The sequence below is a fragment of the Stegostoma tigrinum genome, chromosome 39 (genome assembly GCF_030684315.1).
Source record: "Stegostoma tigrinum isolate sSteTig4 chromosome 39, sSteTig4.hap1, whole genome shotgun sequence".
NCBI classification, from domain to species: Eukaryota; Metazoa; Chordata; class Chondrichthyes; order Orectolobiformes; family Stegostomatidae; genus Stegostoma; species Stegostoma tigrinum.
The window spans coordinates 9,546,341-9,560,387 of NC_081392.1; the positions used below are offsets into that span (position 1 = coordinate 9,546,341).

General features: G+C 45.7%; 1 protein-coding gene across 3 annotated transcripts; it reads left to right on the top strand.

The window, feature by feature from the left end:
• Positions 1 to 1,854: 1,854 nt before the first annotated feature.
• Positions 1,855 to 13,640, top strand: LOC125447858 (WD repeat-containing protein 20-like). Of its 3 annotated transcripts, none has more exons than XM_048522640.1 (4): positions 1,855 to 2,178; positions 4,813 to 4,995; positions 7,271 to 8,548; positions 12,873 to 13,640. In XM_048522640.1, exons 1-4 carry the CDS (start codon positions 1,921 to 1,923, stop codon positions 12,924 to 12,926), a joined length of 1,773 nt encoding a protein of 590 aa, XP_048378597.1. In that variant the 5' UTR covers positions 1,855 to 1,920; the 3' UTR covers positions 12,927 to 13,640. The 3 variants fall into 3 exon arrangements, with proteins under 3 accessions (XP_048378597.1, XP_048378598.1, XP_048378599.1); XM_048522641.1 differs by having other exon boundaries at positions 7,271 to 8,540; XM_048522642.1 differs by lacking the exon at positions 7,271 to 8,548.
• Positions 13,641 to 14,047: the final 407 nt, after the last annotated feature.

The window sequence follows — 14,047 nt, forward strand, 5'->3', positions numbered from 1 at the left end:
CCTTCCAAATATTTTAAGAAGATGGACCAGACTCTAACTTTTTCTTATTTTAATGGTAGATGTGAATTGTTGTGTTCCAGATGCAAAGGTCAAATTACTCACTGTCAAGCAAAACACACAACTTAATTTTTAAACACTTGTTAAAATACAAATAAAAGAAAGAATAGTTTAGAATAACAATGCTATTGGAAAACTTAACTGAATAATATATAGTGCCTTTTAGTAACTAACTGTTCAAATATAGTAATATCACACAACCACACCCCATAGCAGAAAGACAAATTCAGACACAGATTCTCACATGCAGTTCTCTAATCCAGGTGGGAAAAAACATCAATAAGATTCAGAGAGAATAGTAGCCAGGAATCAGTCACTGAACCTTCCAACTCTGTTGAGACCCCAAAGTCTTAAAACTAAACCTTAAAAACTGAAGGGGGGGGGGCGGGGAGAAGATCCAGAAAGTCTGGTCTGAGTGAGCTGGCTCTACCCAGGCTCCTTTTATTGATACAACTTTAAAAAAGATCCCAAGGCCCCACAAATTGTTTACTGTCTTAGAGACACACAATGCTTCTACTTTACAACCTCTCTTCAAAATTAAACCAGGACAAAATAACGTTTTTTTACAGTGACAGCATTGCACACTTGAAGAACACAACTCACTGCCCCCTTCTCGAGGACAGCTAGGCATAGGCAATTAATGCTGGCTCAGCCAGTGACACCGGCTATCTACGTGTGTACAAAACAAATCCCAAAGTGTTGTAATGCACACATTTTTCCCAGACAAAATTAAATCTCTCAACAGACTTGTTCCTAAGTGTCATTTTATGGAAATGTTAAAATTCTGACAGGACAGGACAGGGCTGATGCAGGGAGGATGTTCCTGATGGTGGCTGTATCCAGAACCAGGGGTCACAGTCTGAGGATTTGGGGTAGACCATTTAGGACGGAGATGAGGAGAAATCTCTTCACCCAAAGAGTGGTGAGCCTGTGAAGTTCATTATCTCTGAAAGTAGTTGATGCCAAAACATTGAATGTGTTCAAGAGGTGGCTAGATATAGTGGGGTGAATGGGTCAAAGGTTATGGGAGAGAGTTGGATGATCAGCCATGAAATCGTGAAGAATGGCCTCCTCCTGTTCGATTTTCTGATTCAGTTTAAACCCACTTTCACTTTCTGAAGTGATCTGGGTGCGTTTATTATCTTCAGATCAGATTTTGAGGAACATGCCGAGGAAGAGGAGCAAAGGACCGTTAATCCTCTTCAGACCAATGACGTTAACAGGACCCTGGAAGGGGGCGGTGTCGCCTGGGATGGTGTTAGCGAAGGCCGGGAGGGGGCGGTGTCGGTGGAGGGCGGGCGGTGGCGGTGCCAATATAAGCCGGGAGGGGGCGGTGTCGGCGGAGGGCGGGCGGGAGGCGGTGCCAATATAAGGCGGGAGGGGGCGGTGTCGGCGGGAGGCGGTGCCAATGAAAGGCGGGAGGGGGCGGTGTCGGCGGAGGGCGGGCGGGAGGCGGTGCCAATATAAGCCGGGAGGGGGCGGTGTCGGCGGAGGGCGGGCGGGCAGGTGGCGGTGCCAATGAAAGGCGGGAGGGGGCGGAGGGCGGGCGGGAGGGGGCGGTGTCGGCGGAGGGCGGTGCCAATGTAAGCCGGGAGGGGGCGGAGGGCGGGCGGGAGGCGGTGCTAATGAAAGCCGGGAGGAGGCGGTGCCAATGAAAGGCGGGAGGGGGCGGTGCCGGCGGAGGGCGGGCGGGAGGCGGTGCCAATGTAAGCCGGGAGGGGGCGGTGTCGGCGGAGGGCGGGCGGGAGGCGGTGCCAATGTAAGCCGGGAGGGGGCGGTGTCGGCGGATTGGTGCGGGGGAAGGTGGATGCAGTGTCGGCGGGAGCCGGGCCGGGGGCAGTGTCGCTGCGGCTCCGACTGAAGATGGCGGCGGCGGCGGAGGTCGGAGGGAAGGAGCTGAACGAGATCAAGTCGCAGTTCCGGACCCGGGAAGGAGCCTACAAGCTGCTGAGCCTGTCCGAGTACAGCCGCCCGAACCGGGTGCCCCTCAGCGCCACCCAGGGCACCAACCCGGTGCGGGTCTCCATGGTGAACGTGCGGGACCAGAGCGGCAGCGGGGACCGCATCTGCTTCAATGTGGGCCGCGAACTCTACCTCTACCTGTACCGGGGCCCCAGGAAGGTGAGGCCGCGGCTCCCCCAGTGACCCCTAATCCGGGCGGATGCGGTGCGGGAGGCCGGACTCTCTCAGTCTCCACCCCCACAGGGGTGGGTCATCGGGTCTCCAGCAGAGGTCAGGCGGAGGAGGTCAAGGGTTGAGGGTCATAGTGGGTTGGGGGCATTCTGTCAACTTTGTGTGGGACGGTGGTTAGGCAGATGGTAGGACACGCCTGGGGTCATGGAGTGACAGAGCTGCAAGGGTTGGTGTCAACCCTGAGGTTTAGGTCGGGGTTGGGTGAAGAATGGAGCTGAAAGGTTGGCGTTTGATCGATGGGTGTTTGGGCGTTAGGTTCCCGTAAGCAAGATCTGAAGTTGGCAATTCACCGAAGCCAAGGGGGTTTGGATGGTGGGAGGTTGGGATTGATCTAGAGGCATCGGTGTTGGACTGGGGTGGACAAAGTCAGAAGTCACAGGACACCAGGTTATAGTCCAACAGGTCAATCTGAAGTCACAAGTTTTTGGAGTGTTGCCCCTTCTTCACGTGACGTGAAGGAGTTATGAATTGGTGTGGTCTTTGTGGCAGGGACGGAAGAACTGTTATTCAATGGTCAAGGGTCTGTGTGCAATAGACACACCAGTGTAGGACAGGACTAAGGTAGAGAATTTCGAAAAACGCAATGTTAGTAAAACATCTTTGTCTGATTTTGGAATTTCTCATCTAGTTGTCAAGGGGACCAAGCTCTGCATTTACAAATCAATTTGCACTAGAGTCTACACTGTTTCATCAAACACTGCAAAGACATATAAAACTTGGGGATTAGACACAGAGCAAAGTTACTTCCACGCTGTCCCTATCAAAACTCGGATTACAGATAGCAATGGAATTAAACACGGAATAAAGCTCCCCTCTACACTCATCTCATCAAACACTCTTACGATAGCAAAGTTGCTCAGTTCTACATTTCTGCACCGCTCCATGTTTCATGTTGTATAATGTTATTGGTTCTTACCGTTCAACTCAGCAAACTATCCTGGACACTGACAGCCTCTCGTTTTACTGCTGGCTACAAACATTCTGCTCACTAGTTTTATCAGTCTGTCTAGAAAGAGCCTTTTCTTGCATGCTTCTTAAACCTTTCCCCTTCTATCTCTGCTGCAATCACTGAAGATTATGGGAGAGGCAGCTTTATCCTAATAGTACTAGGAGTGTAGTCAAGCTTTTTGCAAAGCAACCAAAGTCCTCATCACAACAGCTTTCCGAAGTGGAGAAATGCCATAAAAAGTGGAGGTATAAAGGGACTTGGGGCTCTTTGTTCATGTCATTTTAATAAAATGTACAGATGGCACTAATAATCCGAAAGGCGAATAGAAAGCTTTTCTTTATACCTAGAAGATTAGAACACAAGGGGATCAGTTCATGTTTTTGTTATATAAATCCGGATTAGAACACACCCTGTCTACAGTGAGCAGTTCTAGGCACCCAGCCCTAGGAATTGTGTGTTGGTCTTGTAGGGAGTGTATTGTGGGTTGTTCAGAAAGACACCTGGACTCTAAGAGCTAAATTACAAAGAGAGATTCTGGGGCAGCAGGAGAGAGAGAGAGAGAGAGAGAGAGAGAGAGAGATTTACTCTGTATCCAACCCTGTGCTGACTATGACTTGGGAGTGCTTGATGGGGACAGTGTCAAGGGAGCTTTACTTTCAGTTTACCAAAAGTAGAGAGAGCTTTATGTTGTATTTAACCCCATGCTGCCCCTGCCCTGGGACAATTTGATGGGGACAGAGTAGCAGGAGCTTTACTTTCAGATTAAACGTGCAGGGGAAGTTTTACTCTGCATCTAACTCAAGTTGCCTCCCCCCGGGAAGAGCAGTTATGATTTAAATGAGTAGCGAAGCTGGCTAAATTGGCCACTTCACCTTTCTCCTCATGTTTATTATCTCTTGTGGTTGGTGTGATATTTTCATATTTGGCTGAAGCCTGGTCTTACTGAGCAGAGCCTGTGCATCACTCAGAGCAAACGGTGATAAAAATCTGGACCTTTCTCCGCCGTCAGAAGAGCTCGAGGAGATTTACTTTATATCTAACCCTGTGTTGTCCCTGTCTGGGAGTATTAAATGGGGGCAGTGTAGAGGAAACTTTACTCTGTATCTAACCCTTTGCAGGCCCTGTCTTTGGATTGTTTGATGGGGATGTTGACGAGGAGGTCGATTGAACATTTAAAAAATGAGATTGATATGTTTTTGTTTTACAAGGTTCATAACCACCTTCTCAAGGCCATGGGTACTAAAGTGATACTCGCCTCCTGTGAGTTAATACATATTTTTGTAAAAGGAGTTATGGAAACAAAACTAGATGCAAATTAAGAAAGAGAAACAAACATCGTTAAGTTGAATGATGGATCAAGATCAGTGGGCTGAATGGCCTACTTATGTTCCTAAAATGTTATGCCTGGTATTTTGAAGACAACAGAGGTGTTGCGTTTATAAATACTGAAACAATTCCATTATACCCTCAATAAATGCTTGGCTCCTTGTTTACAGTCACAGCTTTGTCAACTTGTTAGAATTTGGGCCGTTCATTTGGTAGGCGTTGCTTGTAATACAGTACTGACTCCCCAGTCATACTGACTAAAACTGAACCTTTTATGTTCTCCTTAGGCAGCAGACCTGAGTAAACCCATTGACAAACGTATCTACAAAGGGACACAACCCACCTGTCATGATTTTAACCAGTTCACTGCCACGCCTGACAGCGTCTCGCTTGTAGTTGGCTTCTCTGCAGGACAAGTCCAGTACCTGGATCCGATCAAGAAAGAAACCAGCAAGTTGTTCAATGAAGAGGTAGTGTGATTGCCCAAGTATGCATTTGCACTTTTGAGGATTGACTGTAATTCAAACAGTAACAATGGTCCAAAGGGCAGAGGTTTCTGTTGTCCTGTCTTCGTGCAGTGAATGAGAATGCCCCTGAGTCTACTTCCCCATGTCCTTACTGTCGGAGCCAGGGAAGAGAAATGAAGGCCCCTGGTGCTCCACCAATTTCCAGACTCCTTGTGCCTCATCCTCTCCACACGTTTAATCCTGAACAGCTTCTGTAAAGCATCTTTTTGATGCACATTGGGTCCAACAGAATATTGGAGCACTTATTACGTGACACCGTCATCATCTACCAATACCTATTGCATTTAAGCCGAACAGTGGTGTACTTGGGCATTCACAAAAGCAGAGATAGAAGAAATTATCAACATTCTCCATTAAACACACAACTAGACCATGGTATTTAAATTGGTACAAGACAACAGGCCTAAGTTAGCAACAGGCCTAAGTTAGCAACAGAAGCATTTCTTTCAAAATAACTGAACAATGTTCCTACACACAAGTACCATCACCCTAACACACTTCACACAGGGGGCGAGATCACAGGTAATACTTGTGATATTTTAGTCAGGTAGTTACTACTGTTCCATTGCACCTCCAATCCCTACTCCAGCTATAAATTTACCAGTTGACATTATTCATTATGATAGCACCTGTATATTTTTTGTTGTAGCCCTGAACTTACACTGTCTTAAACTAGAGATTCCACATTGATTTTGAAGGGTTTAACCCCTGAAAACATACCGCTTTTGAACAAACTGCAAAAACAGGAGTTTCTGGAAAAGCTCTGGGTCTGGCAACAATTTGCAATGAGAAATCAGAGTTAACGTTTCTGGTCCGGTGACCCTTCCTCGGAACTGCCTCGGTTCTGAGGGAGGGTCTCTGGACCCGAAACGTTAACTCTGATTTCTCTTCACTGATGCTGCCAGCCCTGCTGAGGTTTTACAGCAGTTTCAGTTTTTGTTTGATTTCCAGCATCTGTGGTTCTTTGGGTTTTTCTTTGAACAGACGTTTGGCCATCTCTCTTGTACGTCCCCTTATGTGGCTCAATGTCAAATTTGATCAAAAATACCTTCAGACATTTTACTGCATTAAGTGTGCATTGTCAGGGCAAGTTGTTGTTTGTCGGTGTACCTGAGTCTGCCCCTTCGGTTTTATTTGTCTTTGAGCTGTGATTTAAGCTATTGAGTATTTCCTGCCAATCTTTCCATGGGGTGAATGGGGAGAAGTCCAGTGCACTTGCTTCTCTGCAGACTGAGAAGACAGTTTAGTGAGATCTTCCTTCCCATTCATTCCATTCTGCTAGTGTTGGAAATTTCTTTTATTATAATAACTGTTGATCCCATTTCCCGGTCACGCCCCATCTTTTTCCTCACGACTGTTCTGGCATGTAGTGCTGTGGTTCCTTTTGCCTCATTTAAAAAGACAATTTTTTTTTCTACTGTTGAAGAACCAGGATGAATGGCATCTGGGGTCTCATAGAATCGTTTGGGTTCGATGTAAACCCAGCCCTTTCTGTATCCCAACCAAACTATACAGTGGTTTGGATACTGGAGGGACGGACTGTGTGATCGGCCCGATATTCTTTCTCGTTTGGTAGTAATGAGCTTGAGTTTCACCATTTTGGCGAAACTTTAAGAATACTACTGAAGGGGAGGACCAACATTTATGCTGCTGAAGAGAGTGTTGTTCGATAGAGATGGATTTTAAAGCAAATGTGTTAATCCTGATTGGTTACAATATTGCCCTGAGAAAATAACTAGCCAATTGCTCACCCCTATTTTGCTGAATTGCTGCAAGTCCAGTGTGTGCCTGGACCGAATAGAGCCCTCTGTGTTAGTATTTGTAGCTTCTAGTGTATGCACCTGCATCCCCTTGCAAGTCCAACTGACCATTCTCAATTGGTTGTCAGTGTAATCCTTCCCACACTCCAGATTATGCAGCAAATGTTGTGTAATTTCAGAATCGGTTTCAGAGTCCGCTTTCCAGCCAGTCAGCACTCCTGTCATGCAGTATAAATGTTGGTATTCTTGTGAATTGTCCTGATGAATGTAAGAGAAATTGCTTTGGCAAAGGTTGGGCAGTAAACACTGCCCTGTTCAGCTATATCCTATGAACAATTTTTTTAAAAAAGAAATCTCTTGTCAGAAACGGGTTGGAATCACAAATCCTCCCAGATTTTGTTTTCCTGCTTTCTCCTGTTCTGAGGTTTAAAGGTGGCTTCTTCCTCTTTGCTGTGCAGAGGTTCATCGACAAGACCAAGGTGACCTGTTTGAAGTGGATGCCAGAGTCCGAGAGCCTCTTCCTTGTCGCCCACACCAGCGGCAACCTCTACCTTTACAACGTAGAGCACCCGTGTGGCACAACTGCACCTCACTACCAGCCGCTGAAGCAGGGGCCTGGCTTTGCAGTCTATACCTGCAAAAGCAAGTCGAGCCGGAACCCACTGCTGAAATGGTCAGTTGGGGAGGGTGCTCTCCATGAGTTCGCTTTCGCCCCGGACGGCAAACACGTGGCATGTGCCAGTCAAGATGGCAGTTTGCGGGTCTTCCACTTTGACTCAATGGAGCTGTATGGTGCGATGAAGAGCTACTTTGGGGGGTTGCTGTGCGTGTGCTGGAGCCCAGACGGCCGGTACATTGTGACAGGTGGGGAGGACGACCTGGTGACAGTCTGGTCCTTTTGGGACTGCCGCGTCATTGCTCGGGGTCACGGCCACAAATCCTGGGTCAGCGTGGTGGCCTTCGACCCTTACACCAGCAGCGTTGACGACGGGGAGCAGCCCGAGTTCAGCGGCAGCGACGAGGACTTCCAGGAGCACGCCCCGCTAGGCCGCAATCGGACCAGCAGCACTTTATCCAGACTCTCCAAGCACAACTCTACAGACGGCCGGGCCACCAACGTGACTTACCGGTTTGGCTCGGTGGGGCAGGACACTCAGTTTTGCCTGTGGGACCTGACGGAAGACATTTTGTTCCCCCATCAGCCCCTCTCGCGAGCTCGGACGCACACGAACATGGTGAACTCAACCGTTCCCAGCTCCGTGAGCTGCGGAAGCCACACTAGTGGACTCGCACTGGAAGCCAACATGGCCAACTCTATCCCGCACTCACTCTCCCGGTCAAACAGTCTTCCGCACCCGGCTGTCACGAATGCTAACAGCAAGGCCCACTCGACGGACGGGGGCGTCCCCTTCAGCATCAGCAAGTTTGCCACGCTGACGCTGCATGACCGCAAAGACAAGAGTGCAGAGAAGGACCACAAGCGGAACCACAGCATCGGCCATGTCATCAGCAAGAGCAACGATAAGCTCAACCTGGTCACCCGAAACAAACTCGACACTGCCAAGACTTTGGGGACCACCCTGTGTCCTCGCATGGACGAGGTGCCCTTGCTGGAGCCTTTGGTCTGTAAAAAGATCGCACACGAGAGACTAACGGTGTTGATATTCTTGGAGGACTGCATAGTCACTGCTTGCCAAGAAGGCTTCATTTGCACATGGGCACGGCCAGGTAAAGTGGTGAGTATGGGAGGCATGGAGACTGATCAGGGTTGTTACCCCGGTAACCTCCTGCAGCCTTCACACCTTCCCGAGGTCTCTGTGCTCTTCCAATTCCGGCTGTTGGTGCACTCTTGGATTTTAATGATTAGCGACTGTGCCTCAGCTGCATGGGACCTAAAGTCTGGAATTCGTACCTAAAACTCTCCACCTCTTTTCACCTCAAATGTTTTAAAGCTGATTTTAAAACCCACCCTTCTGACTGACCTGTCCAAAAATATCCTTACGCAGCCTGGTGCCTAACTTTGACTGGTGTTTCACAGGAGTGTTATCATAGTGTTTTCCTACATTAAGGGTGCTAGAGAAATAGTGTGAAAATTGGTAGTCATATGTTAATGAACCATCACATTTGGGAACAACTCAAGATTTTTGTGTGTCCTGGACTATGGTAACAGGGAAGACAGGCTCTCTGGGCAATGCAGCTATTTTAATCACCCTGTTTGAGAAGGTTGTAACACACTTTCAGGGCAGGTGGAACTTGAATCTACCCTTTCTCACTGCCACTGCACCACAAGAATCCTCTTGAAACGTTTTTGTTGACCTGTACAATCTCCATACTTCCTTAAGCCCTCTAGCCCTACTGCCCTCCCAGATTGCTCAACTCTACTTATGTTGGTCCCTTGCATGTTCCTGGGGTTCTTTTTTTGCTTCAACAGCCTCTATCCTAAATTCTGGTATTGACTCCTTAAATTTCTGCTTCTGTGACCATAAAAAGCTCGTCTTTGTGACCAAGCCTTTGATCACCTGTCCTTTTATATCCTTGTTTTTTCTAATAATGCTCCTGTGAAGTTTCTTGGGACCTTTCACTACTTTTCAAGTTGCTATAAAAGTAAATGTAGTTTGCTGTTCATCTAAAATGAGTAGCAAAAGGGAGCAGAAAATAGTGAGTGAATCCCTGTTGTCCCTGAGATTCTGAACTGACAACAGAAATTTGTATTTATAAACAAAATGCCTCAAGCCTCTTCAAAGGAGTGTAATGAAGCACAGTTTGATACTGAACCATTTAAAGAGACGTGGGACCAGATGGTTTAAAAAATAAGGCTTGGTGAAAGAGCACACTCAGAAGAAAGAAAGATTTAGGGATGGAATTTGAGAGTTTAGAGCCCAGGCAATGACAGCAAGTCTACTACTGCTGGAACAGTCAAAACCAGGATTGCTTAAGAAACCATCATTAGGTTACCACAGATATGCAGGAAATTACGGTGATAGGAAGACTTTGAAGCCATCAGTGACTTGAAAGGAAGGATGAGAATTTTAATATCAAAGCATTATTTCAGCAGGAGTCAGTCTTGGTTAGCAAGCACATAGAATATGTAAGGATTTGGCAGAATTGGCTTAAAGTGGGAAAATGTGGAATTGTGCACTTTGGCAGGTAGAATAAATTGGAGAATGGCTGTGGAATTTGGAGGTGTGAAGGTGCTTGAGTACATGAGCCACAAAGGCTTAGTGTGCAGGGACAGCACATAATCATGAAGGCTAATGACCTGCTGCCTGACAAAGCAGCCTGCTTAGTTGGCACCAAATTCACAAATCTGTGCTCTTTCCACCGCACACATTCAGTTTGTACTATCTACAACATACTGCAGAAATTCACCAAAGAGCCTTAGAAAGCATTTTTGAAACCCATGACCACTTCCAACCAGAGCAGCAGATACATGGGAACAGGAGGCAGGTCGCTGAATATTTTTAAGACAATACTGATTCTTGTCAGGTGTGGAATCCAAACTTATCAGGGTAGATGGTAGTGTGAAAGCTGGCAAACAAATAAATCAACCATGATCTTATTGAATGACAAAGCAAACGGTTTATTTTGTATGCATTTTACTGTGGAATAGAATAGAATCCTTAGTGTTGAAACAGGCCATTTGGCCCAACACATTTACATCGACTTTCCAAAGAGTATCCCACTGCCAACTTTATCCCTATATTTCCCATGGCCAATCCACCTAACTTACAAAGCTCTGGATGCTATGGGCAATTTAATGTCGCCAGTTCACCTAATGTACGCATCTTCAGACTGCGGGAGGAAACCCACGCAGGCATGGGGAGAATGTGCAAACTCCACACAGACAGTCACCCAAAGGTGGAATCAAACCCGGGTCCCTGGTGCTGTGAGGCAGCAGTGCTAACCATCGAGCCACCGTGCTACCCCAGAAAAGTTTTAACACAATGAGAGAGAGAAAAGGGAGATGAGATTATTTTGTACTCACGGCTGTGCTGCATGTCAAATAAAATCTAATTGTACCCTGAGTCCTCATTCCATTACTGGACACTTGCTTGGGAATCTTTTTCTTTGCTACTTTTATTTTAAATACTTTCCAAAAGTGCTCCCCTTTCTTCATCTAATTTCCCGATGCCAGAAACTGCCCCTCAGGTCTTTTCTGCCATTCAGTAACATGAGCATCTAACTCCACGTAGATTACTTGGCTATGTTGCACATTCCTGTAAAGCTTTGGTTAGTAAAAATCTATCCGTCTCATTTAAAATTTATTTCTTGCATCAATAGTCATTTGCAGGAGTGAGTTCAAGTTTCTGCCACCCTCTGTGTGGAAGTGTTTCATAATTCCTGAACAATCGGGCTTTAAATTTCAGGTGATTCCTTCACATCCTAAATCTCCAACAAGTGCACATTACATCTGTCCATCTACTTGATCAGTTCCCCTTAATATCTTGCAAACTTTGCTCAAATCATCACTTACCTTCAAACTCCTGGGAATGTTATCGTAGCTGATCTTTGGAAGATCGAGGTATAATTCTGATAAGTTATGCCACATTCCTCCTGAGGCCAATATATCCTTCCTAATGTATCCAAACTGAACACACTACTCCTGGTAACACTTCTGAAAAATACTTCTGAAAAATTTGTTCAGGGTGTAGAGGTGTTGCTGGCAAGGCCAGGCGTTTATTGCCCATCCCTAATTAAACCATTGAGAAGTTGGTAGTGAGCTACCTTTTGAATGACTGCAGTCCAAACGGTGGAAGGACATCCACAGTGCTGATAGAGAGGGAATTCCAGAATTTTGACCCAGTGACAGTGAAGGAACAGCGGTATATTTCAACTTCAGGATGGTGGGTGGCTTGGAGCACATCTTGCAGGTGGTGGTGTTCCCAGGCACCTGCTGCCGGTGTTCTCCTAAGTTGTGGAGCCTGCACATTTAGAAGATGCTGTCAGAGAAGCCTTGCTGAGCTTGTACAATGCATCTTATAGATGCTCCTGCTAGGGAGTGACTGGAGTATTGCAGCTCACACTTACTCCTCCCTCTTCTCACTGAGTTCTGTGTAAAGCATTGACAATAGGACTTGACTTGGCTATTGGGAGCCCTGGCTAGTATTCTTCTGTCCAGTGAGTTAAATGAGTAACTCAGCACAGGGGTTAAATCTGGGTCATTCATGGTTAGTACAGTTTAGTATATTCAATGGAAATTTGCTGCTGTGGTGATGCATTTCCTTATTCCACCACAGTCTCTCCTTTGACACCTTATCTGCCACATAACTCTTTTGCAAGTTTCCCATCAATCTTTTCTCATCCCTCCATCAAGCATGTCCTATTTGGCCCAAGTTGTTCTACCATTTGTCTTCTGTCTCTGTTCTGAGAAACCTGAATAACTGTCTCATCACTGCTTAATTTCTTAGTCATTCACTGTTAGTTGGGAACAGCCACTTTGCCATTTCCTTCTTGACATGACCATTTAGAACCTGTATCTGAAGGGAACAGTATAGCTTTCTTTTTCAGTCATTAAAACTTTGGCATGGCATTTGGTGTCAGTGAACCTGCATTTTAGGTGTGGGTGAATACTCCATAAACAAGCCCTGCACCATGGGTGGTGTTTCGGGAAGCAGGCCATTCAACCCCTTGAGCCTGCTCTGCCATTCAACTGAATTGTGCCCCTCCATATTATTTTCCAACACCAGCTCCTCGTCCATTTATATTTTCTTTTAAATGCTTCCCCTTTGTCCCAAATTTGATGGATGCTGGATGAATAATTATTGTTCGGTGATTGTGGAATCATACAGTGTAGAAGGCCATATGCCCCATTGTGCTGGTGCTGGCTGTTTGAAGGAGCTATCATATTAATCCTGCTTCTTCCTATTATCAATTTCTAGTTGTTTTCTCCCTTGAAAGTACTTAGATACTTCTCCCCTGAATTTTAAAAGTGCTCCAAATTTCCACATTGAAAATCATTCCTGCTATCCCTGCCTGTCCACCTTTGATGTAATTTTCACGGTTGTGGCCCCTTTGTTAACTGTTGCATTGTGATAACTAGTGTATATTCTGTATTTTTAGGGTTTGTTGTCGGCACAGAATCAGGCTAATTCGCCAAGTGGAACTGTGGTGTAACTGGACTTCTGGTGCAAAAGTACTTCCTGCCACACGGGCATTGCCAGTATTTCGGTACTCGCCTGTTGACTGTCGAAGCTGCTGATGCACTGACATTCCCAGTTCTGGGATAAGGAATCCCCAAACTGTTCACCCATGACTGGTGGAAACAAACTCCTTTTATTTATTAATAGATTGAACCTAAATCCCTCAGCGGAGTTTGAACCTCAAATCACTTCTAATTTATGTAACTTTACAGTTTAAATGTAACCCAGCGAGCAGAGCAGGGAGCTTTATCAGTGTCTTACTACAGATAGATTATTATATATTGTGTACATAGACAAAGAAACTAATTAAGGACAGGGCAATCAGTGTAATTCTTATCACAGTATCATGTACGAGCAGAGAGCAATACAAATTATGAGCATCTGGAATAGGATTTGGTTGAAAACAAGTCCTCGTATTTGGAAATGTTTCTCTCCAATACCTTATAGAAAAGCATTTGAAGAATTGAGGCCTTGACTGAACAATTTGTCTGATGCTGTTTGTAAAGTGGGCCAATGGGGCATTGATGGCCGCTATTTTTTTATTTGCACTTAATCAAGTTGTTCTATCAGAAACTGAGCTGTGATGCACTACGTTTGGTAGCATTACCTTTGGCCATAAATATTGTCCATGCTGTAATTTGCAAATGATAACAAATGACTGGTTTCTCCTTTATTAAAATATTTAAAATATGTTTCTAACAAAGTGAGAATTGTTCTTCTTTGACCTGCCTTAGCCTGGTGAGTAGATGTTGCACATGAGATTGCATTGACATTTAGTATTTATTTCAGACTCCTGAGAAGAAATTGCTTTACTCAGTGGGCTGTAATCTTTCAAATACTCTGCCTGAGAGGGCTGAAGTGTTGCAAATGTGTAAAACTGAGCTTGCTAGATTTTTAGGCATGAAAGGAATTGAGAGACGTGCAGCAAGGCAGGAAAATGGTGTTGAGGGGTAGAAAACCCATATTCTTATTGAGTGGCCAAGCAAGCTTGAGGGGCTGAATGGTCAGCTGCTCTTGTATAATGATTTTAACTACGTGTTATTCCTTAAAAATAGCCAGAGGCTGACTAAGCGGTTTATAAAATCATGAGGGGAA

What these genes read in the sequence shown, in the direction of transcription:
- LOC125447858 (XM_048522640.1), top strand. Translation starts at nt 1,921, where the DNA reads ATGGCGGCGGCGGCGGAGGTCGGAGGGAAGGAGCTGAACGAGATCAAG. An exon ending in GCAAGTTGTTCAATGAAGAG is followed by an intron (nt 4,996 to 7,270) that starts GTAGTGTGATTG and finishes TTTGCTGTGCAG; the next exon opens with AGGTTCATCGACAAGACCAA. An exon ending in GGGCACGGCCAGGTAAAGTG is followed by an intron (nt 8,549 to 12,872) that starts GTGAGTATGGGA and finishes CTGTATTTTTAG; the next exon opens with GGTTTGTTGTCGGCACAGAA.